General features: G+C 44.9%; 2 protein-coding genes across 9 annotated transcripts; one reads left to right on the top strand and one right to left on the bottom strand.

The window, feature by feature from the left end:
- GUK1 (guanylate kinase 1) lies at window positions 1–16,504 on the bottom strand. Of its 2 annotated transcripts, none has more exons than XM_081834573.1 (8): window positions 16,362–16,504; window positions 6,289–6,406; window positions 5,359–5,400; window positions 4,551–4,647; window positions 4,078–4,216; window positions 2,773–2,857; window positions 1,613–1,698; window positions 1–183 (listed from the first exon to the last, which is right to left on the bottom strand). In XM_081834573.1, exons 2-8 carry the CDS (start codon window positions 6,320–6,322, stop codon window positions 148–150), a joined length of 519 nt encoding a protein of 172 aa, XP_081690699.1. In that variant the 5' UTR covers window positions 6,323–6,406; window positions 16,362–16,504; the 3' UTR covers window positions 1–147. The 2 variants fall into 2 exon arrangements, with proteins under 2 accessions (XP_081690699.1, XP_081690698.1); XM_081834572.1 differs by having other exon boundaries at window positions 6,293–6,406; window positions 16,362–16,498.
- Window positions 14,618–24,741, top strand: MRPL55 (mitochondrial ribosomal protein L55). 7 transcript variants are annotated; one of them, XM_081834602.1, is made up of 4 exons: window positions 14,618–14,640; window positions 19,867–20,031; window positions 23,545–23,746; window positions 24,495–24,741. In XM_081834602.1, exons 2-4 carry the CDS (start codon window positions 20,006–20,008, stop codon window positions 24,642–24,644), a joined length of 378 nt encoding a protein of 125 aa, XP_081690728.1. In that variant the 5' UTR covers window positions 14,618–14,640; window positions 19,867–20,005; the 3' UTR covers window positions 24,645–24,741. The 7 variants fall into 7 exon arrangements, with proteins under 7 accessions (XP_081690728.1, XP_081690723.1, XP_081690729.1 ...); XM_081834597.1 differs by lacking the exon at window positions 14,618–14,640 and adding an exon at window positions 16,497–16,622; XM_081834603.1 differs by lacking the exon at window positions 14,618–14,640 and adding an exon at window positions 16,538–16,622 and having other exon boundaries at window positions 19,872–20,031.
- The last annotated feature ends 1,824 nt before the right edge of the window (window positions 24,742–26,565 follow it).

The following is a 26,565-nucleotide window of genomic DNA, read 5'->3' as shown; positions in this document are numbered from 1 at the left end:
GGTTTCATATTTTCTTCTTTAATAGAAAGTGCCCTAAAAGAATTCCATTATCAGGCTAAAAGGGAATGTGTGCGTGTCTGTTTCTAACACAGAAGAACAAGCAGCAAAAAGACATCGGGAATGGTCTGCAAAGGTTCCGGCGGCTATTCATGATTTCTTGGATCCCTGCGCCTTCTGGATTTCCTATGAGGAGAACGAGGAGAAATGGTTACACAGTGATTTGTATAGTTACAGATAGGTAGCCGTCTTGGTCTGCCATAGTCAAAACAAAATAAAAAAATTCCTTCCAGTAGCACCTTAAAGACCAACTAAGTTAGTTCTAGGTATGAGCTTTCGTGTGCATGCACACGAAAGCTCATACCTAGAACTAACTTAGTTGGTCTTTAAGGTGCTACTGGAAGGAATTTTTTTATAGTGATATGTATGAAACTGCCCTGGCCCTGTGATCATCTTCTGAGGCCTTTCTTCATGTGCCTCCTCCATGAGAGGTCCGGAGGGTGGCAACATGAGAACAGGGCCTTTTCTGCAGTGGCTCCTCATCTGTGGAATGCTCTCCCCAGGGAAGTTCGCATGGCACCTTCATTATACACCTTTAGGTGTCAGGTGAAAACGAAAATGTTCCTCTTCAACTAGGCCTTGGGCTGATTGACATCCAATGCCTTTTAAAAATTGTTTGGGGAGGAGCGGGACAATTGGGCTGTTCTTGTTCTTACTTTTATTGTGTATTTTGTGTTTTTCTATTGTGATTTTATGCTGCAAATTGCATACTGCCCTGAGACTTGCAGGCATAGGCAGTATGATTTATTTTAATAATAATAATAATAATAATAATAATAATAATAATAATAATAATAATACAGTGGTGCCCCGCAAGACGAATGCCTCGCAAGACGGAAAACACGCTAGACGAAAGAGTTTTCCGTTTTGGAGGTGCTTCGCAAAACAAATTTCCTATGGGCTTGCTTCGCAAGACGAAAATGTCTTGCGAGTTCCTGCGGGTTTTTCCCCCTCCCCCCCCCTTTTTCTAAGCCGATAAGCCGCTTATCCGCTAAAAGCCACTAAACTGCTAGTAGCGCTAATCCGCTAAGCCGTCAATGGGCTTGCTTCGCAAGACGAAAAAGCCGCTAGACGAAGAGAATCACGGAACGGATTCTTTTCATCTTGCGAGGCACCACTGTATTCAAATGCCTTTATCACTTTGGTCAAGGGACATAAAATAGGGAGAAGCATAAAGTACTGCAGCCATCACATGCTTCAAGCTAAAAGCAGCTGACCCTGCAGAGAAAATAGCCACTGTGAAGGAGGAGGGATGTTGGTTTGGCTGGTGAAGGGGTGGAGAACCTCACACAGGCCTTTAAAGCACGTGAGCCAGGAGCTGCAACAAGGAAACCCTTTCCAAAGGAGTAGGCAATGTTTTGTCTCTGGCAGCTAAAACAGAAGAGAATCTTGCGGCACCTTAAATACCTAAAAAACGTACAAAAGGTTTAGTGGACTATAGCTGATTTCATCAGTTGCGTGGACAACAAACAAGGAAACGGATCGTTCCATGACCCAGGATATATCTGTGCAATTCAGACAGGGAACTGTGTTTCCAGGAAGTGAAATAGCTTACCTCTGCAAGAATATTTTTCAGCTCGGTATAGGCTTCCTCCAAATCATTGTTAATGATGATCAAGTCGAAAAGCCCAGGCTCCTTACCTGGCAAATCGAAACAGATGCACAGACACACACCGTTAAACCAGAAGTTCGAAGATCAGAGACGTGCGAACCACACTCTTCTGTCTTTGCTCCCTTCCAGATGCAATAACAAGAGTGACTAAGAAAGGCCAGAATCTCAGAAGTGCCCTTTTCCCAGACACTGGGCAGTATAGATTCTGCCTCTTTGAGAATCAGAGACTGACTTCTTGCAGGCAACTCCCATGGACTGTGTCATGGAACTGACATCGGAGCCAGAAGTGGAGGCAGGGCTCCCAAGCGATGCCGGAGAAGGGCCAAGCAGGGAGAGAGGGAACTCATCGGCTGGGGAAGGAAATCAGCGTAACACCAGGGATAAAGGGGGGCGGTTGGGGGAATCAGAGAGGGGTCTCCAGGACTCTTCGCTGGAGACCAGCGGGCAGAGCACAGGTCCTCCTCTGCCCACACCCACCCTGCGCAGAAGACTTCCGCGCAGGGAAAGTAGGCGTAGACTTGGCGTCAAAGAGCTTCTGTGCTGGAAGAAGTTTAAGAAACGCCCACTGACGGATTCTGCTAGCGACTGAACAGCCACGAAGTGAAGGGCTGTCCAGTCAGGAAAGGTTTAACCAGGCTACCTAGCCAGGTGTGGTGGCAACTTACGCACGAGCAACCCCATACATTCATTACAGACTGCTTTCACCATTTGGCATTTTCCTGAGGAAAGGCACTGCTGTTGCCTAGCGAGACAATTCCAAATCACTTCTGGTGGACCTGTGTTAAGATGTTAAGTCCTTGCAAGGCATCCCCCGTTCCCCTCCAGCAGATCCCGTAAAAATGTACAGGGGAGGGAGGGATCTGGGGCACAAAAGCAGCAACTGGTGAGGTAGGCCCTATCCACCAAACACAGCTCAGCTCCACCCTTATGCCTTCATTAATCTCCCTCTTGCAATCTCTCTCTGTCGTATATGAGCGCCGCTGGTTCAGACTAAAGGCCCAATTTCCCACATTGGTCAACCACAGACGCTGATGGGAAGCACACAAACAGGACACCAGACTAGGACAACAACGCACACGCACACAAAACTCTAGTGTACTCACTAAGCTCCATGTCGATGCGAGCTGCGTTCAGCCGCTTCTGTAAACTATCCTCCGTTTCTGTCTGTCTGTCCCGTAACCGTTTTTCCTAAAGGTTTCCAGAGGGGGAGAAATGAGAAAGAAATTTATACCCTCAACATGAACAGGGTGGGTCCCATCCTTCTCGCCTCTCAGTGCTCCGTGTTGGCACAAACCCCTCTAGGTCTTAGACAGGGAAGAAACAGTGTCACGGACCCCCTGTTTAAATGCCCTACGGTGCATTTCACTGCCCCGTACAGAGCACTTTGGTCCTGCCTTCTGTTTACAGCAGCCGCCTGCCCAGTGCTTCCAGGAATCTTGCAAGCAGAGTACGGAGGCAGCAGACTACCCCATTGTTGGCTTCCAGTGTCCAGTGATCTTTAGAAGCCCACAGACAAGGAAGTCACTGTCTTAAATCAGTGACCAGTGATGGATCAGCCTGCTGTGGATTAATTTAACAGCCTAAGAAAGCTACCCAGGACAGCAGTCCTCACCACATTTTGTCTTTCTTACAGAATTCATAATAAGGTAAAGGGACCCCTGACCGTTAGGTCCAGTCGCGGACGACTCTGGGCTTGCGGTGCTCATCTCACTTTACTGGCCGAGGGAGCCAGCGTACAGCTTCTGGGTCATGTGGCCAGCATCACTAAGCCGCTTCTGGTGAACCAGAGCAGCGCACGGAAACACCGTTTACCTTCCTGCCAGAGCGGTACCTATTTATCTACATGCAGTTTGGCGTGCTTTCGAACTGCTAGCTTGTCAGGAGCTGGGACCAAGAAACGGGAGCTCACCCCGTCCCGGGGATTCGAACCACAACCTTCTGATCGGCAAGTCCTAGGCTCTGTGGTTTAGACAACAGCGCCACCCGCGTCCCTACTACAGAATTCATATTAGGATATAAAACCAGAATTCAGAGCCGGCCCTACTATTAGACTGACTGCTCTGCTTCACTTAACGTTCAATCTCATGCAGAGTTCTATGGAGTGGGTGGCAATTTAGTGACGTTTCGCCTGGCCCTAATAAAGGTACTGGCCAAAGGTGAATTTTGGAATTGTTTTGTTGTTGCTTATTTTACTATATAAAACTCTGTGCACGCAGACATTACATCACATCAGGGGTCACTACTGCAGTGCCTGCCAAATGCTGCTGGACTCCAGCTCCCATAAGCCCCAGCCAGCATTGGCAACACTAAAAGATGGTGGGAGTTGCAGTTTGGAGGGCATCCTGTTGCCAACTCCCTACCATGTATCAGTTGCACAGAACTATAGCTCACCCCCAAGCCACACTCACCAAGACTTCTATGGACGGGGCTTGGACAGAGATGTAGATGGGATTAAGGTCAGTTTTCTTGATGTTCTTCACGCCCTGCATGTCTATGTCCAAAATGCAGATCTGGTTCTGCGCTTGCACAGCCTGAATAGCGGCTTTGCTGAGAGGGAGGGAGGGAGGGAGGGAGAGAAGGTGGTTAATGCTCACAAAGTGGAGGTGCTTTTTTTATCCAAGAACAGTCTTGCAACAAAAGAGGCGGCTTTGAGGACCAGCACCTTGAGCTCGTCGGTATGTTTCAACCATCTCTAAGAGTCTCAAGGACATCTTGCTGCAACGACCAGCCTCACTTGGATCCTTTTTTGTTGTTGCAATTCATAGTTTCATGTTTTGTTTCTAGCAATTGTGGTTGCAGAAATGCAATTGAAAATAGGATAGCAAAGAAGAACGAAAGAGCGAAATCTGACAACAGCTCCTGCCCAACCCAAATCACATACCTTGTTCCGTACATGTTCCCAGAAAATTCTGCATTTTCAACGAATCCCCCAGCGTCAATTTGCTTCTGCATCTCTTCCCTGGTCACAAAATGGTAATCTGCGGGCGAGGAGGGGAGAGGAAAATGAGCTTTCTACATGCATTTGTGTTAGTGCATGCATGCCTGCCCCCAGAGACGCCACACCCCAAGCAGTGTTAGAAATTAGCCAGGCGCCTTTTGCGACTGGCATGGGTCCAATTGCGACCACATGGAGATCTCTGCGTGGCAGGTTGGCAACTGGAGAAAGCAAAACGTCACTTAGAGAAGGATCTAACATATTTGTTTTCTTCCGAATTGTTTTATTTGAGGTTTCAATGTGTTGCAAACCGTTTTGAGATTTGTTCTCTGAAATATAAAGTGGTATAGACATGAAAATCATCATCATCATCCCACGGTGAGGGGGGGGGGCAGCACTTAGACCTTCCATTGTGGCACCTGCAACCTAGGTTTAAGGTGCCATTTAGTGATTAAACTATATATCTGAGTTTCTAATACTGACCCCCCAAGTGTTCCAAAGATACACTACAAACACCTAACCGTGCATCCATAATAACCACCCCTAACTAAGCAGATTTTGCTGGACTACAACTCCCATCATCCTTTGCCATGCTGGCTGGTGCTGATGGGAGCTGGAGTCCAACAACCTCTGGTAGGCCTAAACCCATCCAGTCCCACCCCTAACTAGCCTAGAACCAGTTCTTTCGTTAGAGAAACGCTTTTGCTAATCTCCCATTTCCTGTGATGATGGTAGCTAGAACCTGGACACTGACCTTTTCCGTTCACTTCTCCGGGTCTTGGTTGCCTTGTAGTATCTGCAAGCAACAAATATTTTTAAAACGCACCATTAACACACGTTGCATGTTTTGACAAGTGGTTGGGAAACCCAAAAAGAAAGGAACGTGCTTCTCCCTCTCTGGCCCCTGCAATGATTGAAAGAGCCTTCTCTGTTTAACTGAAGGCTCTGACTTCTTTTCAAAATACAAACAGCCAGGCCAAGGGACTGATGTTGCTAGTTCCACTGCCCTACTTTGAAAAGCAGATAAACAGGCAAGAGAGCTTCAAAGGAGAAGGCAGTGGGCTCTTTTCATCGGAGATTTTTAAACAGAGGTTGGATGGCCATCTGTCAGGGATTCCTTAGCTGCAATTCCTGCTTTGGAGGGGTTAGAGAAGCTTCCGCTGAAGCACAAAGCAGTATATAAATTAGCTTTATATTAATCATAATAAGCTCTGTCTTAATTTAGGGGGCAGAGACGCGGGTGGCACTGTGGGTTAAACCACAGAGCCTAGGACTTGCCGATCAGAAGGTCGGTGGTTCGAATCTCCGCGACGGAGTGAGCTCCCATTGTTTGGTCCCAGCTCCTGCCAACCTAGCATTTCGAAAGCACGTAAAAGTGCAAGTAGATAAATAGGTACCGCTCCGGTGGGAAGGGAAACGGCGTTTCCGTGCGTTGCTCTGGTTCGCCAGACATGACTTAGTCATGCTGGCCACATGACCCGGAAGCTGTACGCCAGCTCCCTCGGTCAATAAAGCGAGATGAGCGCTGCAACCCCAGAGTCTGTCACGACTGGACCTAATGGTCAGGGGTCCCTTTACCTTTACCTAATTTAGGGGGCAAAGCTCAAGGACCTGCCAGCCTTCCTTATGACAACCCTGATGCGAACACACTGCTTCACCACCAGCCCAGCAGAAATGAACTCACTCACGGGAGACGCTGAAGCCGAAGACGTTCTCATAATCCTTCAGGAGTTTCTTCAGCAGAGTGCTTTTCCCCGCACCGGACGGCCCGCTCAGGACAACTGGCCTTGGTCCCGTCATAACTGGGGGAAAGTCGTTTCATGGTTAGAAATGCATGCTGTCTTGGGAGATTGCTTACAGATGCATAAGGAACTCCTTCTTCACACAGCCAATGAACTAGGGAACTAGGCAATGGCCACCATCTTGGATGGATTTGAAAGAGGACTGGACAAATTCCTGCTGGACAGGGCTATCAGGGGCTATCAGCCTTGATGGCTAAGCTGTCTCCATGATCGGAGGCAGCAATGCTTCTGAACATCAGCTGCTGGAAACCACAGGAGAGGACAGCGCTCATGTGCTTGTGGTTTCCTACAGGCATCTTGGTTGGCCATTGTGAGAAAAGGATGCTGAATTGGGGGGGGGGCATGGCCTGATCCTGCAGGCTCTTCTTACCTTCTTATGTATTCCTGCAGCCTCCCGAATGATTACGTAGAAACGTGGGATTATAATGCGCTCTGCGTGGGTCTACTTTTGAAGGTGACTCGGAAGCTACAACTAATCCAGAACGCAGCTGCCAGACTGGTAATTGGGAGCGGCTGCCGGGGCCATGTAACACTGAATCTACTTGGGTGTTTCCAAGCACAATTCAAAGTGTTAGTGTTGACCTTTAAAGCCCTAAATGGCCTCGGGCCTATATACCTGAAGGAGCGTCCCTACCCAGTTATTAAGCCTGGACACTGAAGTCCAGCTCTGAGGGCCTTCTGGTAGTTCCCTCACTGTGAGAAGTGAAGCTACAGGGAACCAGGCAGAGGGCCTTCTCGGTGGTGGCACCCGCCCTGTGGAATGTCCTCCCCTCAGAGATATCAAAGAGTTAAGCAACTATATACTTTTCCACGGACATCTGAAGGGAGCTCTGTTTTGAGAAGCTTTCAATGTTTGAAGCTGTATTTTTTTGGAAGCTGCTGGGGAAACCCAGTCAGATGGTTGGGGTAGAATCACCATAATCATCGTTTATTAAAGATAAGTGCATAGTAATAATAATTGATAACTTATTGTAACGTCTCACATCTCTCCATGTCTAAGTTCTTCTGCACAACAGACAGCCCTTCTAAAGAGGTACCACCTAAATCAGCTTCCCCCAACTTGGTGCTCTCTGGGTGTTTGAGCGCTACAACTCCCAACAGCTGCAGTCAGTGCAGAGGGAGGGGAAAGTAATGAAATATATTTTGAATACTGGGGAGATTTCCCCCAACCCACCCTGGCCATCTCCCTAGGAACTGCTCTGGGGAATATCCACATGTTATCCAGGCTCTGGAGAGCCCACCAGTGCCTTTGGGACCTCAGCAGCCAGTATTCCAACCCCTGCCCTCCCCTCAGATCTATTCTCATGCTTAGCAACCACCAAACTTCATATTCGGGGCAGGAGCAAAAAGCGGAGGGTGGAAGCAATGGGCGATTGAGAGGCGTGTTCTGACCAGAACAGTTAGCATCTGGTGAAACACAGCCAAGTGGAAAAGAAGCCTGAAGAAGAGGTGAGATGGTCTTGCTCTCTCACACATGCACATACAACTCCTTTTGCAAGGCAACTCTCAGTCAGGAAAATATAGGAGCTCAAGAACATAAGAGCCCGGCTTCTGCATCAGACCAAAGGCCTATCTCATCTGTCATTCTAATCTCACAGTGGCTAGCCAGATGCAGACATGATCCGCCCACAACTGGTGGTACCCAGGGGCCAAACGACTGAGCATATATAGACTGTGTTTGTGCTCTTAATTTACCATTGTACTATCCATCCATGCTCTACAGCCCTTTGCTTACCTGGTGCATTTTTAAAGGAAACACAGGTGTCCCAAGAGCTATAGCTTAGCTGATGGAGCTTAAAGTCAAAGTGCATTAGCCTGAACGATTCATCCATAAAGAATGCCCGTCCAGCGCATTCCCCATGCAAAGCCGAAGTCGGAAAGCAAAAAAACAACAACCCCACAGTGCTGCTTTCTGCCTTGCGAATGAACTGGATATTTTTATCTAGCATTTCCAAGGCTTTATTGTCACCCCCTCGCTTCACTACAAAACTCCCGTGAAACAGATTATTAGTACCATTAGCGAGATGAGCGAGCAACCCCAGAGTCGTCCACCACTGGACCTAATGGTACCTTTACATGTACAGTGCCCAAGTGAAAACTGGGATTGGGCTTTTAGCCAACCAATTTTTTAAAACTGCTGTATGAGGACATCTCTACGGTATTACAGGTATTACTACGAGCCTCATTACACTGTAAAGTCTTAACAAATTTATTACAACGCAAGCTTTCGTGGATTCAAGACCAGCATATGCCGCAATAAAATCTGTTAGTCCTTAAGGCACCACAAGACTCTGTTGCTTTTGCAACAACAGACTAGCGCAGTTACCCCTCTCTCTATATTTTTATAGCTTGCAACCTGGAAGCAGAACATGGCAGCATTAAGTAACAGGCACAATATACCGTATTTTTTGCTCTATAAGACTCACTTTTTCCCTCCTAAAAAGTAAGGGGAAATGTGTGTGCATCTTATGGAGCGAATGCAGGCTGTGCAGCTATCCGAGAAGCCAGAACAGCAAGAGGGATTGCTTTTTTCACTGCGCAGCGATCCCTCTTGCTGTTCTGGCTTCTGAGATTCAGAATATTTTTTCCCTTGTTTTCCTCCTCCAAAAACTAGGTGTGTCTTGTGGTCTGGTGCGTCTTATAGAGCGAAAAATATGGTACTCTTATAGCAGAATGGCAATTTCCTGAGCACAAAATCCAGATTGGGGCATTAGGGGGATGGGGGCTCCAAATAGAGACTGCACAGAACCAGAGTGGGACTCTGCCCTGTATCAGAGCACACCCTTTGCACGTTAACTCTCTTCCCACTGTCGCAGAGAAAGAGGTGTTAGCTGCCTTTTCACCCATTTGCTGCAGTTTAATATGCATTTAACTGCACGCAGCTGTCCTAACACTTTCAGAACAGAAAGACAAGATCCCTACAAACAACATTCAGCAAATAGAACTAAGACTTAACAGCTACCACAATATGGAATATCCGTTTTAATAGTCTTTCCCAACCTGGTGCCCTCCAGACATTTTGGACTACAACTCCCATCTGCAAGCCAGAGCTTCTCTCTATCCCATTTTACCACACCAAACATACTTTTATAGACCTCTGTTACATCCTTTCCTGGGTAATCATTCCTAATTTTAACCCACAAGCAAATGTGTTAGCAATTCCTCTTAAAGATCAAAGCTATAGGAAAGCACTCGCCTCAACCCCCATCGTCCTGGATTATTATTAATTTTTAAGAATTCTGTCTTTTAAACTTCAAATTGGCCCTTTACTCAGAAGCCAGACAAAGGTGAATGAAAGCGGATCAGATGCTATTTTTTGGGTAGCAGCTGCAGTCATCCACACCACGCCAGCACTCCCAGAGTTTTCTCACATCTTACCTTTCTGCTTTTCTGGGGTCCTCCTAAAATTCCCTGATAGGCTTTTGCTGTTCTTTTTTTTTTTTTGAGTGCCTAACAAACCGATCCTGACAACACAGGGAAAGGGCAGCGCAGGTAGAACACCTGCCTATTTGTGAGCGCCTAAAGTCTTACTAATTTCCAGGTCTTTCACCTTGAGGCAGCCAATGAGAAGCTACCGCCCCCCAAATCCCTAATCGCCTCCTGTGGTTTCCTCCACACTCCCTCCTCCTGCTATACATAGCTTAAAAGATTCAGCCACACCCTGAGCTTAACTCCGTGAAGCATACCTTCTGCTTCAAAGCAAATGCTGCCTTCGGAAAGGAGTTTTAATTGAATGCATATTTGTCAAATTACCGTATTTTGCGCCCCATAGGACGCACCTAGTTTTTTTTTGGGGGGGAATAAAGAATTTCCCCCCCCAGGTGCGCGGCTGGAAGAACCAGGTCGGAGAACAGTGGGAAGGCGCACTCCGCCTCCCCGCTGTCCCCCGAGCTTGTGGGGCTGGCGATGGGGAGAAGTGTGCTGACCCCGGGACTGCAGGCAACTCTGCGCAGCCACCGGGAGCCGGGCGGGACTTCGCGCCCCACTGCCGATGGCCGTGCAGAGCTGCACTGAGCCCGGGACTGCAGGCAGCTCTGCGCAACCCTCGGAGCCGGTCTCCTGAGGGTTGCGCAGAGCTTCCTGAAGCCTGGAGAGCGAGAGGGGTCGGTGCGCACCGACCCCTCTTGCTCTCCAGGCTTCAGCGAAAGCCTGCATTCGCCCCATAGGACGCACACACATTTCCCCTTCAGTTTTGGAGGGGAAAATGTGCGTCCTATAGGGCAAAAAATACGGTATTTATAATATTTCCACCCCACTTTTTCCATAGCTGGGGAAAGCAGCAGATGAAGAGCACAAAGCATTCACTTAAACACACACACAAACCTACAATAAACACTGCATTCATTTAGAATCACAAGTGAGAAACGGTACCCACAAGGGTGCTACTTACATACTGCTCAACTGTCCTTATTTATCAGGGACAAGACAGCCTCAATGTCCTGGGTCCCTGCCCCCCAATACACTGTCATCCCTGTTTTGGCTACTGAGGAAAGTCAGAGATGATAGAATTGACTGCAACACTTCAGCTTGAAGGTGGGAGAACTATAGTTTTAAACTCTCCTCCACATTTAAAAGCAGCAACAACGAAAACATAACCAACTCCCTGAGAAACAGAAATCTAGCACAGCAGGGAGAAAGGTTCTGTTCCAGCCCTTCGCCAGATGCACTTGCTTTCTAGGTACAGGGAGATAGAATCACGGAATCCTAGAGTTGGAAGAGACCACAAGGGCCATCGAGTCCAACCCCCTGCCAAGCAGGAAACACCATCAGAGCACTCCTGACATATGGTTGTCAAGCCTCTGCTTAAAGACCTCCAAAGAAGGAGACTCCACCACACTCCTTGGCAGCAAGGAGTGTCTCCAAAATGCAGCACAAGGCCAAAGGCAGTCTCTTGCTCTATCCTGCACCCTGTGAGGTGGAGAAGCATTCTAGAAATGCATCTGAAGATTAGTCTTAAGCACCATGCAAAACAAGCCCCAGCCCTCCTCTCCATCTTCAGGATCAGAGATAATATACAAATAAATGTGCAGTGCTGTGTTGGACACCATAGGGTGGTAGTTAGAGTGCTGGACTAGGACCTGAGAGATCAGGGTTCAAATCCCGACTTAGCTATGAAGCTCTCTGGGTGTCCTTGGGTCAGTCACTCTTTCTCAGCCTAAGATACCTCACAGGGTTGTTGTGAAGATCAAATGAAGAGAGGGAACACCTCGTGTGCCACCTTGAGCTCTTTGGAGGAATGGTGGGATATAAATGTAATTAATAATAATAGTCACCATTCCCCACCATTGTGCTGGGCATCTGAGGCCCTGTGCCCCTTAAAAGCCCTGCACAACTGAAGGATCCATCTTGAGATTTTGAAAGAAAAGAAAAGAAAGCTCAACAACTTTTTAAATATGGCAACCATCCCAATCAGATGTACAGAAGATTTTCTCCACAGCCAAAGTGGCAACCACCCTTTCCCACAGAAGCTGGACTCCAAGCATTCCGCCGCCAAGAGCTTGTCCCAAGAGGTCAAAATTTTTGCAGATAATCAGTGTAGGATGCTTCCCTGCTGCAAGTCCAAAACAATGCAGACTGGATAAATTCATCCAAACTGCTTCTAAGACCCACATTTCCACATATGTTCTAGGAAGTGACAGAGAGAAAGGGAAAATGGATGAGGAGATAGCAAGAATTTTGGATGGAGATTGCAAAATTGACCCATCCGGCTCAATACTGTCTACACTGACTGGCAGAGTTTCCGGCACGGGCCTCTTCCAGCCCCAACTGGAAAAGCTGGAAGTTGAATCTGAGACTTTCTGCATGCAAGGCAGATGTTCTACCACCAAGCTCTTGCCTTCCTCATAGATTACACTGGAAGGACAGCAAAGAAGGCAAAATATAAACATCGGAAGAGATCAACAAAGCACGTTCTGGGCATCACGCAAGCTTAGAGGAAGAAAAGACGGAGCAGCTTGGCATTGGGAGAAAAGAAGATTAGAGGGTGGTTCTCATTCTAGCCTCAAGAAAGGTTGCGTGATTAGGCACTTTTAATCACCTTGTCCTTTATTTATTTATAGCCTTGTCCTTTTTGTAAAGTGCACCTTCCCCAGAATTTCATAACGTGGGACCAAAGGGCAGCAAAAAGCACATTCGCTGGTTGAAAGGTTAAAGCCAAATGACAAGAAGAGTAAGAAACCAATGGTTATTTTGAAACTCAGTTTGCAAGAGGCCACCACTGGCCTTCTAAAGGACTTTGCTCCTCTTTGATCTTGTAACAGGAAAACAGTGCATATGAATCAGGCCTGTGAACAATTGCAGGAAGGCCTGCATCTACTGGTATATATCTATATGATTTCAGCAAGGATTTCCAACTCACAAATGCTTAACGGCAGCAGCCGGGTACACTTGCTGTGGCCTGCAGAGGGCTAAGCCAGCTGGGGAACCCTGCCAGGGGCCTGATGGACTTATGCTGCCATGCCAAGAATGCCCCATGTCTCCCAGCCAACCAGGGACTCCTGCCCCAAGCTTCAGACAAGCTCTGTACAGTCCTGGAGTGGGCACATGCGAGTAGTGGGATAGACCAGAGGCAGGAATGGGTGTGGCAGCAAGTGCATCATAGAATTGTAGAGTTGGAAGGGATTCTGAGAATCATCTAGTCCAGGCTGCCTCAGCCTTGGCCCTCCAGATGTTTTGGCCTCCAACTCCCATGATCCCTAGCTAGCAGGACCAGTGGGCAGGGATGATGGGAATTGTAGTCTCAAAACATCTGGAGGGCCAAGGTTGAGGAAGCCCCTGAAATGAAGGAATATGAAACTGTTCCATATGGGGATCAAACCTGCAACCTTGGCGTTATCAGCACAACGCTCTAACCCACTGAGTTATCCAAGCTTAGTATAATTGGCTACTTTCTACATACATTCCTCTCTATCCTCCATCTAGGAAAGATTCTTTAGATCTCCCCACACCCTGGTTTGAAGCAGTAGGTTTCTAGTCCTCATGGCTTTCTAAGGGAAGCTTGAAAAGGTGAAGGCAAAACATGGCAAAAAGGATAAATTCCATGGTTTTAAACTTACAATGCATAAGAAGGTGTCATCATACTGGCCGACAAATCCAAGGGATGCTTTTGCAATTAGATGCTCCCTACACAGCAAGCAATAATCTCTTCCTGTCACCTCACAGATAAGCCACTCAAGAACACTGCTGGACGTTTCCATAACTGGCTGCCTAAACCTAGTTATCCAAATAAAGGTGAGAAGACAAACCAAATCCTGATGAATGGAAGACAGGAGACGCTCAGTTCTTCTTTGGGAGATCTTTCGTTGGTAAAAGGTATGAAAGAAGCAAGACACAACAGGAGTCTATCCTGCTGCTCAGAAAGGACCCTAGTCATTTATTACCTGCTCAAAAACTGCAGTGGAAATGACAACCCACAGTAACACTCTGTGTGGTGCTGGACTTAGATGCCCCTGGTATGTGGATATGCAGATGCCTAGTCATTATTACTGACGCATCTGGCTAGAAATCTATCTTACTGCCTTTCTGCCAGCTTTTCCTCTTTCATCTTCAATCTCAGCCACTGGCTGAGTTACAGTGACATAATGGAATATTCACAAACATTCCAACTGTGAAGAGAGGAGGCAATAATCAGTTATGGAATGCTTCACATCTGATGTAAGTGAAGAAAAAGAAGCCTGGCTGGAGGGCTGCATGTTGGTAAGGCTTCAAGATCTTAGAAGGCTAAAAGGTCAGAAACCCCAAAGGCCAAATGGTGCAATGGGAAGATTCATAAGTCATACATGATTAATTATATCCCTGGCAGACAGAAGGGCTGAGAATGAGAGAAGCAAAGAAACTGAGAGATGAAAGCCAACTCTATATCAATTTGAAGCAAACAGCCAAATAATCAGTTCTCTAGTTATACACAAAACAGTTAAGCGTTTTAAAGTTGTGTAAAGATCAGGACAGTGAAGACTACACATTTAAGTAAATTAAGAAGTAGTGAAAACTTGTCTGTTTTCTACTTGAACTAGCTTCCAGTGGCACACAGCCAAGGCTCTAGTAATAAATTTGTTCCAGCTTACAAAAGCTGCACATGTTTATAAGCTATGAACTAGCTACTAAGGGAGCAGGTCGTGTGTATTCCCAGCAGAGGGCAGTGGTAATTGGACATTTCCTGCTTCAGTTGTTTTCGTGCAGTGCTTAATGGAGAGTTATATGGAAATAAAAGTCATCCTGCTCAAATCACCAGACATGTGAGTATTAACCACCAACGGCATGCATAAGATGCTTCACTCAGTTAAGTTTGAAATGGGCACTAAGTATTCTAAACTTCTATGAGATTTCTTGAAGATAACAGCAGATGCACAAACCTGCAGAAGTACTAATTAATATGCAGATTCACCTCTGAGGGGGGCAGGGGGGAAGGCTTTTGGTGTTGTTAGCTTTGTTATTTCCTTCCAGGATCCAGTTTATTATGAGCTACTTTGAACACATGCCAATTTTGTAGATTCTGTTACCTCCACAACCCTTAGAAGTTTCATTTTCATTATTTGTGCTATACATAGCAGAACTTCTGTTTAAGGAGAAACCAAGTACAGTTCACAATAATTCCTCTGGATATAGCACAAACTTGAAGATTAGTGACACCCAATGAAGGCAGATTGCTTCTTCTTCTTTAATTAATTGCAAAACTCTGACCAGTAACCAAGACCATTCTGAAAGCTGTCAGGGGCAGAGAGTCCATGCCTCCAGCTTCTACCCCAAGAAGTCTGTTACTTTCAATTCCTAATGCCATAAATATAAACCAATTCATCACAACTCTCCTTTGCTCCCTGAATAGTATTAGAGGTAAGGAGATGCAACGTCACGCCAAGGAGCAGATTTGACAAGGAAGTCTATCCCCTGGTCTGTTATTTCAAATATTTAAATACCACTTTCTGTTTTTAAGTGATGGTTTGCACAGGAAAATCTTGCGGCTGATTTGAACAACTCCAAAACCAGGAGTGACACTGGCTGACAGGGCAAAACGCTAGCAGGCATAGGCACCCTCACCCCTGAATCCTCTTGCTAATTGTGCGGTTTCAAACGTGCATTTTCCAATGTTTTATTTTGAAATATTTAAGATATCTTAAGTTCCCTGTTAATTATGTTGCTTCCAATGGATACTGCGCTTGACTTTCTTCAGTAACGCTTTTATTCTGGACAAAACAAAACAAATTCCTTCCAGTAGCACCTTAAAGACCAACTAAGTTAGTTCTAGGTATGAGCTTTCGTGTGCATGCACACTTCTTCAGATACACTGAAACAGAAGTCACCAGACCCTTCTATATAGTGAGAAGGTGGGGAGGGGTATTACTCAGAAGGGTGGTGGGAATGGGTGATTGGCAGATGGCTGTGATGAGCCTGTTGACGACTGCAATAGGTCTTACAGGGAAAAGCAAGGGGCTTTTATTCTGGGTTGTTTTTATTTGATGATTTAATGTCAGCTGCAAACCGCTTTGAGGTTTTTTTTTCCCCCCTTAAGAACAGAAAGCGGTGCAGAAATGAAAGGAAGGATAACAACACACGGTGGTGATAGTGCAAAGGCAGGGAGAGGAGAAGGGGGTTTCTTTGCAGCAGCCAAGTCCTTGCAGGGGCAGGAAAGCGGCGGGAGCACAAAGAGGACCGCAAGGAGGAAGGCGGGCGGGGAACACTTTAGGGGTGACACCGGGGGTGAAAAGGGATGGGGCTTCCCGACAGCGAGGCCCAGCCGCTCAAGCGACCCCGACACCAAGGAGGCTTTGAAGAGGGGAGAGGAGGCGGCTTGAGGGGCGCCGCCCGCGAAGCGCCGGGGAGCGCGGGAGCGGAGGGTGGAACCAAGGCGACGGGTCGCGGGAGCAGGAGGGGCAGCTTTCGGTGAAACACCGCGGAGGACAACGGTTGGGGCGCGTGCGGGGGGGGGAGGGGGAGGCCGAGAACCGCGCGCCGCACTCACCTGACAGCGCGCGGCAGAGGAAGCGCCGCCAGCGCATGGGGAGACGGAGCGGAGCCGTTTCCCCCGAATGGTGACTCAAGGAGGGCGGGCCGGGGCAGGGCCGGGCCCTGCCGCCGCCGCCGAGAACAAACCCCGCCCCTTTACTCGGAGCTCGCTTACGTCATCGCCGCGCCGCCGTTTCTCGATGTCGCTGGGTGATGACGCAAGAAAAGGAAGGGTTCTCAGAGCGGCGGGTCACGTGAGCGGGACTCTTCGGAGCCGGTAAGGAGGAGCAATCCATTGGGGACTGAGCAGCGGGGGGGGGTGTTAAAGTATCAATAGGTCAAACCATTCGGAAAGAGGGAGCCGTGGTTTTGGTGGGGAGAGAGGCGCGCGAAGGCAAGTCTGGGAAACAGCGAGGATCGAACCATCTGCAGGCGGAGGCGCGGGGAGAGCAGGGCTAAACCATTGTTGGACCTAATGGGGGGGGAGGGAAGCAGTTGAGATTGGGGGCGAACCATTATCGCGAAGTAGGGAGGTTCTGAGGGCCAAACCATTTGTGGAGTGGAGGGGGGGGAGGCATGGTCTTGTTTGATGTCTGACCCGATTCTGACGCCTCGTCTCCTTTTCCTGCATTCCCCCTCCAATAGTGTGCATTTATGTGTACCTGCCTATTCTATCTATTGTTGTTGTTTTTTTTTATTATAAGATATTTATTGAAGTTTTCAAAAATAATACATTGTAAAACAAAAAGAACAAAAATACAAAAACAAATAAAAGAAAAACAGATAAAATTTTCATTACTTATTTTCTCTTAACTTATTTTCCAGACCTCCTCATACCTCCCTTTCTTGTATTCCATTTCAAATTGTTAATTCCGCAAATTCTCCCCATTAGTTTTTACTTATTTCTAAACCTTATTTTTCATATCTCTTAAGCATTACAGCTGGAAACCACTTAATTTCTGTCCAACATCATTCTAACATTCATTAATTTTGCAATATTTCTGTAAATAGTCTTTAAACTTCTTCCAATCTTCTTCCGCCGACTCTTTTCCCTGGTCTCGGATTCTGCCAATCATTTCTGCCAGTCCCATGTAGTCCATCACCTTCATCTGCCATTCTTCCTGGGTGGGTAGATCTGGTGTCTTCCAATATTTTGCGATAAGTATTCTTGCTGCTGTTGTCGCGTACATAAAAAAAGTTCTATCCTTCTTTGGCACCAATTGGCCGACCATGCCCAGGAGAAAGGCCTCTGGTTTCTTCAGGAAGGTATATTTAAATACCTTTTTCATTTCATTATAGATCATCTCCCAGAAAGTCTTAATCCTTGGGCACGTCCACCAAAAGTTAAAGGATGTACCTTCAGTCTCTTTACATTTCCAACATTTGTTATCGGGCAAGTGATAAATTTTTGCAAGCTTGACTGGGGTCATGTACCACCTGTAAATCATTTTCATTAAGTTTTCTCTTAAGGCATTACATGCCGTCAATTTCATACCGGTGGTCCATAACTGTTCCCAGTCAGGAAACATAATATTATGTCCAACATCCTGTACCCATTTCTATCTATTGTACCTGCATCGCAGGGGGTTGGGCTGAATGACCCTGGGTAGGGGGGATTCCTTCCAATTCTACGATTCTGTGATTCGGGCTACAGTCACTGCAAGCAGTGGCAGCTGCATTCTCTGTCTCTGCAAATACCGCATTTTTCGCTCCATAAGACGCACCTAGTTTTTAGGAGGAAAACAAGAAAAAAAATATTCTGGACGAAACAGTGGATGTATAGTTTTTGTGGTTCATGCTGTGGCCACAGACATGTGATTTGGCGGTGAGTTTGGGGTGGCCCAATGCAGAAATCCTGAGGATCCATGTGGATCCGTGCTTTGTAACCATGTTTTTGCGCCATTGCGGACCCACGGAACAGTGGGTGCGTGATTTTTTTGGTGCAGGCTGTAGCCATGGACATGCTATGTGATCTGATGGTGAATTTGGGGTGACCCAATGCAAAAATCCTGAGGATCCATGGGCTTTTACCTCCCCCGACCCAGGCAGCCTCCTAGCCAATCAGCTGCTCAGCGGCTTTGTTTCAACACCCCCTTCCCTCTTGCTTGCCTTAGTGTCTTTTCTTTAGCTGGAGTTTTTTGCTCCTCCTTTTCTTCTAATTTCTCTCCTCATTGCTTGTTTTAGTATTCCTGTCTCCTCTCCTTGCAAGTTCGCTGTCTTTACCTCCCCCCCTCCCAGGCAGCCTCCTTTATCACTAGAGTCCCTTATCTCCCTCCCGATCACTTGCCGATCAGCTGCTCAGTGGCTTTGCTTGAACACCCCCTTCCCTCTTTCTAAAAAAAAAAAAAAAAAAAAAAAAAAAAAAAAAAAAAAAAGCACAATCTGCTTTTTGCCCCTGGGCAATTCGGTTCCAGGGACCATGCATTCACTCCATAAGACGCACAGACATTTCCCCTTACTTTTTAGGAGGGAAAAAATGTGTCTTATGTCTTATGGAGCAAAAAATACGGTACAGTGGTACCTCGGAATGCGAACGGGATCCATTCCGGAGCCCCGTTCACATCCAGAAGCAAACGTAACTAGTGATGGCACATCTGCGCACGTGTGCGTCGCTTTTCGCCGCTTCTGTGCATGCGCGTGATGTCATTTTGAGCGTCTGCACATGCGCAAGCGGCGAAACCCGGAAATAACGCACCCTGTTACTTCCGGGTGGCCGCGGAGCGCAACCCAAAAGTGTTCAACCTGAAGCATATTCAACCCGAGGTATGACCTGTATTTCCCTCCCTCGATCTAAAACGATGTCACGTAGAGGAGGGAGAAAGGTTGTTTTCTGCTGCTCCAGAGAAGCGGACACGGAGTAATGGTTCCAAACTACAAGAAAGAAGATTCCACCTAAACATTAGGAAGAACTTCCTGACAGTAAGAGCTGTTCGACAGTGGAATTTGCTGCCAAGGAGTGTGGTGGAGTCTCCTTCTTTGGAGGTCTTTAAGCAGAGGCTTGACAACCATATGTCAGGAGTGCTCTGATGGTGTTTCCTGCTTGGCAGGGGGTTGGACTCGATGGCCCTTGTGGGCTCTTCCAACTCTATGATTCTATGATTCTATGATCCAGGAGGAAAACCCCACCCAGACTTTGAAGGGGGAAGTGCTGGGCATTTGGAAGGCACCCAGGCTGTGTTTCCAAAGCACTGTGAGAAGACCAAAAGTATCTTAATTGCTAACAGCATAAGAACAGCCTTGTTGGATCAGATGCTTTTGGAACCCCTCCCTCCAAAACACGATGGTTTTGATGGGAGGCCACATGCTAGATATTTCCCCCCACCTTAAGCACACACCTGTTCTTCAGAGGTTTACTGCTGCCTGTTCTAGACTGTCTCTTTTTAGCTATCTCTGCTAAATCTGTATATTTAATAAATATTTTATATTGCCTTCCTACTTTGATTCATATTTTCATTAATTAAGCAATATATAAACTTGTCAAATAAGAATACACTTTTCTCCCTTCAGTCGTTTCCATAAAGAGCAGCTGTGGCCCCTTGGATGATGCTCCGTAAAGATTGTTGCAGTCTTTGCTCATCATAAAAGCCGAATCCTGTGCCTCGGAATCGCTGGAGATTGGCGTTTGTTTGCTAGGCTTCAGGGACTGTACATGATCTCAGAATGACGACCGTAATCCGGACTTTAAGGTATAACTGTTTATTTAGTGGGATCATTGTGCCTTGTGCTGTCCAGGATCTAGAACTGATATGGCCCTTTTCCACAGTTCTTCTTCCGTTCTTGTACATATTCCATGAAAGTACATTGCATTGTTTTTCAGCAGATCAACAGTAAGCCTGCAGTCTCATGCATGCTTCTGAATACCTTTTGCTGGAAAGTAAAAGGTAAAGGTGTCAGGAGCTCAGCCTACACTCGAGTAGGACCCTGGCAGAGACACATGCCCGACTGGCATGTTCTCTCCCTCCTGGTCAATCGTTCGGGAGCTTCAAAAGCTTTCTTCTGCCCAAGCATCACAGCGACCGATGCCAACCGATACCGGCACACTTAGGGATCCGCAGAGTTTGCGCATCATGTGTAACAGACCTCAGCAACTCAGCATTTTGGCTAATCTACTTTATTTACATATAAACGCACACGGAGCACTGCAACATGGCTCCCTCCCTCTCTAGCATCAGACAGCAAAGAGAAAAAGAACAAAGGACAATAGTCCCACTTCACGGAACACAGGAACACAAACATCCTGTCTCCATCACTTCCCACTCTGTGGAGTCAAAACATATACCGTCATGTGATAGACAACAATCCCATGACTGCAATCGTGGAGCAGGAATTCTAACAAAAGGACCCCTGGACGGTTAGGTCCAGTCAGATTTGACTATGGGGTGTGGTGCTCATCTCCACTTTCAGGTCGAGGGAGCTGGCATTTGTCCACAGACAGCTTTTCGGGGTCATGTGGCCAGCATGACTAAACTGCTTCTGGTGCAACAGGACACCATGATGAGTGCCAGAGCGCACAGAAACGCACGGAAACAGCAGGAGGGAAGTGTGTTCTTTGCACTCTAGTCCTGCTTGTGGGCTTCTGGTTGGCAGATTCTGGATTAGATGAGCCATTGGCCTTACACAGCAGGGCACTTCTTATGTTCTTATGCTTTTCTTTCTTTTTTTTTAATAAATATTTATTAAAGTTTTTAAATATAAATGCACAAATAATAAAGGATCTTACTTCTATCACAACAATTTCATCACTTCTTTGGACTCCCTCACGTCTCCCGCTCCCATTTACATCGTTAAAATTTTTTTCCAAACAAATTATCAACTTGTTTACAATCTCATGTCCACTCATTCAAATATAATCTAGCACTTCTTCCAAAAAATTTTATATTTTCTTTAGTCTCACTTATCATCAAATTTAAATCTAGTTTAGTGGTGGCCAATTTTTTATAATCTAGCATCCTTCTTAACATTCAACCAAATTACAATGTTTTTGTAGATACATCTTGAATTTCTCCCAGTCTTCCTCCATCTTCTCTTCTCCAGATCACGGATTCTGCCAGTCATCTCGGACAGTTGCATATAGTCCATCAGCTGCATCTGCCACTCTTCCAGTGTGGGTAGATCTTGAGTTTTCCAGTTTTTTGCGATGAGAATCCTTGCTGCCGTTGTTGCATACATAAAAAATGTTCGATCCTGTTCTTATGCTTTTCTTATGCTATGAACCAACCTGCATCATCTGAGGCCCTTCTTCCTGCACCTCCATGAGAAGTCCAGAGGGTGGCAACACAAGAACAGGCCTTTTCTGTGGTGGCTCCCATTTTTCGGAATGCTCTCCTCAGAGAGGCTTGCTTGGCACCTTCATTACATATCTTTAAATGCCAGGCAACAGCATTCCTCTTCTCTCAGGCCTTTGGCTAATTAATTCAGGCTTTTTGGCTAATTAGCCTTTGGCTAATTAAACAACCCATGGCCTTTAAAACTCTGTGGAGGTCTTACTGTTTTTGTTTGTTGCTACGGTATGTATTTTGGTGTTTTTATATTGTAAATCACCCAGTGTTCCTTGGATGAAGGGCTGTATAGAAATTTAGTAAATAAAATAGTAAATAGAGAGTAATTAAGCGCTGCACAGGTGTTAATCTGACTAAAACAGCAGTTCATTTGCACATGTTTGATCCCAGGATCTAGGAACCCTCTTAGGGAAAAAAGAGGCTGAGGTTTGTTTTCCTCTGTTACATCAAACAAAACGTGAGCCAGAGTGAATTCGGATAGGTATTGAACCAGCTTCAAAGCCAGGATTAAATCTTCAAAGCTGTGTCCTCTAAGAGCTTTTAATATATATGACTAGAAATTGGCTCCCTTTCTTGTTATTGAATCATCACCTTAAAATGCCAGCCAGGTGCCTGGAAAGCACATTCAATAATAATAATAATAATAATAATAATAATAATAATAATAATAATAATAATGGTTTCCCCAGCCACACTGAGCTCTGCTGTGTTAGGGCAGGTGGTTGCCCGCTGATAGAGACTACCTCAGGGCTTGGTATTAATTCACATTGTAGCTTATATATTTTTCCAGGGTACGTTTTTTAAAAAAAACAATTATTTCAGTAACCTTCATGACAGTCCCGCACAAGAGGCTGAATGAGTACAACTTGCACAAGGCCAGCTTTCAGTGGAGAGAGGAACTAAATCTTGACACAGCTGTGCCTTACCTGAAGACACCCTGCAACCCCAAATCCAAAGTCTGCTTGCATTTGTTTTGTAAGATACATATATTGTAAGATACATTCATATTGTAATCTCAGAATGGCAGTAAATGTAATTAATTAAATAAATAAAGAGGGAAGGGGGAAGAGTACAGCTTATATAAATGAGGCATCTACCCACCCACCCCTTCTGTTGTTATCATTTCATCAGTATTTGCTGGCATTATAATCTATTATAAGATTATAAGGTATCAGGAGGGTTTCTACACACCCTCCTGATACCTGGACTTGCAGTCTTAAGAGCTAGCAACGCACTGCATTTTAAAATGAAAGCTGGGACGTCAGAGATGCTGAAATCTGCGGCCGATATAAATTTCATATTCCTTATGGTGCTTGAAGTCAAGCCAAACTGCCTGTTTACTAAATCACAGTCTTTTTCTTATCAGAGTTGGGTTCTGCTCAGGTATATATATATATATATTGTTATTTCTGGTATGTATATGTGTTCTTCTTTTTTTTAAAATAATATTTATTAAAGTTTTGAAAGTTACAGAAGAAAAAAAAAGAAAAAGAATTAAACATAACAAAACCATACAATCCAAAGACAAAAATACTACATATACGTAACAAAAATAAAACAAAAACAATTAAAAAACAAAAAACAAAAACACATCCAATATTTTCAATGTTATTAACTTTCTTTTACTTGTTTCAGCGACCTCCTCACACCTCCCTTTTTTGTATTCTAGTTCGGTTAGCTATTTCAGCAAATCCTTTCCATCCTTCCCAATTTTTATCCTATAATTTATCTTAATATAATGTAACTTTACCTTTCCTCCTTTCATCCATTAACAGTCTATTTTTACTTAGTCCTTTATAATATTTCTGCTAAAGCCACATAACTTCATTCCAGCCTTAACTTCATTCCAGTTCTTAAAGGGTCTATCTGTGTGTCAATTTTTGCATGCATTTTACAAGTTCTTCTCTGAATTGGTTTCAGGGCTTTGCGGTTAGAGGCCTTTTCCGGACTCCTTCCCAGGACTTCTGGCCTCCACACATCCATCAGGCAGTCCAACTCCAACCGGACATCCATCGCTTGCGTGGCCCGGCAGAAGTATGCCCGGCTCTATCCAGTGTTGCTGGTCAGGCCTGACGGTTCTACGTTCTATATCCGTTACAAGGAGCCAAGGCAGATCCTTTCGGTTAGAGTTGCTGTTTAATATTCATTCAATTTATAATCCCACTGTTTATGAGACGGTCTCAGGGCAGGTTACACAGTGGCAAGAGAGAACATTAAATACAAGAACATTAGAAGCGGGATCAGGCCAATCGCCCATCAAGCACATTTAAAAAGTATACAACTTAATATAAAAAAACTCTAAGCATTTTACATAAAAACAATAACAAAAAATCCCGTTAAAATTCCTCAAAATTAGATAAGAGCAAAACACAACTATATATCACAAATGAAACTGAATAATGTGATAAATAAAAATTAAGAGTCAATAGAGTCCAGACACTAGACACATCTTCACACACTGCGAGAGGAGATCACTAGAGGTGTGTAAACTCTGTTCAAGGAAAACCTTTGGACCGTTGCATATGCGTCCAAGAAGCTTTTTACAACTTGAAAACCACAGGCATTGATCCTGACCATCCATGAGGGGGCTGAATTGATTGCGCACCAGGACTAGTAACTTAATAATAGAATAGTCTTTTGGTTTCTAAAGGGATTTCTCAATGTCTTTTCCACAAGCTGCAGACTTAACATTTGAAGCAGCAGGCATTAAATATTTCTCTTTCAGTAGCACCCTAAGGCGCTTGCCTCAGTAAGGGTATCCCTGCTGAATTTCTAGAGCTGGTAAAAGGAACAAGACCCTGCCTGCGGGGGGGAAATGGCGATTCTAGGGGTGTTTACAAGTTTCTATGTATGCATAATTCCGTTTCCAGATACCTGTGGACATCAACACGCTCCCTGACGCCGAAAGGAGAGCCCGCTTGCGGAAACGAGAAACCACCAAACTTAAACCCAAAGAGGAGACACGTTTCGAAGATGACTTTAAAGTGGACGATTACAGAAAGTTTTGGAAAAAGAAATGAGATCCGCCACCCGGGGTGGAAAATCAGTCACAATCAGAGACTTAATTTTACATTTTAAGTTGTAAAAATGTCCACAAATAAAGAGATGTCTTCTGTTTTCTTTGTATTCCTGTTTTATTTTCTGGGCTGGGGATCCGTAACGGGCTAAGTGTGATTATTACCGTGTCTTATCACCCAGTGGAAGTAATCTTAAGTTGATTGATTAAGGCTGGCTTCAATCCTATGCACAGTTACCTGGGAGGAAATCCCATTGATCTCGGGGCTGGCTTCTGAACAGACATGTATAGGATTTTATTTGTTTTGGGTTTTTTTAATCATTTTTATTGAATGGTTTTATATTACAAAAAACAATACAGCCATACTACCACTAAATATAATTAAGAAATAAAAATTACATACATCGATATTTAGTTTATTTGTTATTTACCGTCTTATTTCCTCCCAAACATTCCATACAACAACACACATATGTGCAGACACCCACACACCCACACCCGCACACAAAATGATAATAATGAAAGTAAATATTTTTTCCCCTTTTATCTTCCAAAATCTTTTCTTCAACTTTGACTTCCTGTCAAGTCCCTTTGCATATGTTTTATCTTACATTTGAATGTAAGATAACAAAACAATAAACCTTTCTATATAATTTTTCTAATACATTCTGAAAACATAATAAATCCTTAATTGTAGTCCACCTCCTTTTAGTTCCTTTATCACTCAAATGCTAGCATGGAGTCAAAGCTATTATTGTATTTCTGAACATATTTTTTATAAACATCCCATTTTTCCGCTAATTTTTGCTTTGAGTTTCCTCTGAGTTTACTAGTCAGTTGAGCCGTCTCCAGCAATTCCTGTAATTTGATTTGCCAATCTGTTGTTTTTGGAGCCTCGTGATCTTTCCATCCCTTGGCCACAAGTATTCGAGCCGCTGCAGTTGCATACAAAAATACCTCTCTTATATTTTTTGGGATCTCTTTATCTAAAATACTTAATAGAAATGCCTCATATACGATGAAAAATTTACGAGGATTTTATTTGTTAATGTACATTTAATGCAGGATCTGATTTCTTTCCGCAGGGCCTGTAAGACAGAGTTGTTCCGCCTGGCCTTTGGCTTGGAGCCAATTTGATTCCCTCCCTCCCTCCCTCTCTCTTTTTTTTCTTTTCCTCTTTTCCTTCTCCTCCTGTGATGAGGCTACATTTTAATATTTTAATGTTCCATTATTTTAATAAAATAAAAAAATTCCTTCCAGTAGCACCTTAAAGACCAACTGAGTTAGTTCTAGGTATGAGCTTTCGTGTGCATGCACACTTCTTCAGATACCAACATTATTTTAATGTTGTATTTTATTTTTGTTTTTAAGTTGTAATCATTCATCTTGTTTTTATTATTGCTTGTAAGCCGCTCTGAGCCCGGCCTTGGCTGGGGAGGGCGGGGTATAAATATATAATTATAATTATTATTATTATTATTATTATTATTATTATTATTATTATTATTATTTGAACAAGGGTTTTGGCTATGATTCATAAGAAAAGGTAAACACTATCATGCAAGAGGTATCTCCTCCTGTGCGGAAGAGAAAGGGGAAAGCTTATTCTCAAAGAACGTTGCTACTGCTCTTGGCTTTTGCAAATATATCCTTGAAAATCATTAGCAGTGCAATCCTGTGTATGTTTACCCAGATTATGAATTTCCACCAGGGTTATTCTTTAGTAAGCGCATTTATAACGGCAGCCTAAGATTACCCTAAAGTCTGCTGTCCAGTTAATTGGGGACATCTTAATCAAAAGGCTTTGAATCAATAAACATTAAGTTATTCCTTATTATTATTATTATTACCATTCATTTAAATGCTTCAATTTTTTCTCCCCCTCAGTATGTACAGTCACTAAAAAAAAAAAGATGGGCAGAGGG

This window comes from Podarcis erhardii, assembly GCF_964252035.2.
Source record: "Podarcis erhardii genome assembly, chromosome: 12".
Lineage (NCBI taxonomy): Eukaryota > Metazoa > Chordata > Lepidosauria > Squamata > Lacertidae > Podarcis > Podarcis erhardii.
The sequence above is the reverse complement of the archived record's forward strand: the minus strand, read 5'-3'. Positions and strand labels throughout refer to the sequence as shown.

What these genes read in the sequence shown, in the direction of transcription:
- GUK1 (XM_081834572.1), bottom strand. Translation starts at nt 16,398, where the DNA reads ATGCGCTGGCGGCGCTTCCTCTGCCGCGCGCTGTCAG. An exon ending in CGGAGAAGTGAACGGAAAAG is followed by an intron (nt 4,648 to 5,358) that starts GTCAGTGTCCAG and finishes CCTCGCCCGCAG; the next exon opens with ATTACCATTTTGTGACCAGG. An exon ending in TCGCATCGACATGGAGCTTA is followed by an intron (nt 1,699 to 2,772) that starts GTGAGTACACTA and finishes TCGATTTGCCAG; the next exon opens with GTAAGGAGCCTGGGCTTTTC.
- MRPL55 (XM_081834602.1), top strand. Translation starts at nt 20,006, where the DNA reads ATGACGACCGTAATCCGGACTTTAAG. An exon ending in ACCGTAATCCGGACTTTAAG is followed by an intron (nt 20,032 to 23,544) that starts GTATAACTGTTT and finishes AATTGGTTTCAG; the next exon opens with GGCTTTGCGGTTAGAGGCCT. An exon ending in AGCCAAGGCAGATCCTTTCG is followed by an intron (nt 23,747 to 24,494) that starts GTTAGAGTTGCT and finishes TTCCGTTTCCAG; the next exon opens with ATACCTGTGGACATCAACAC.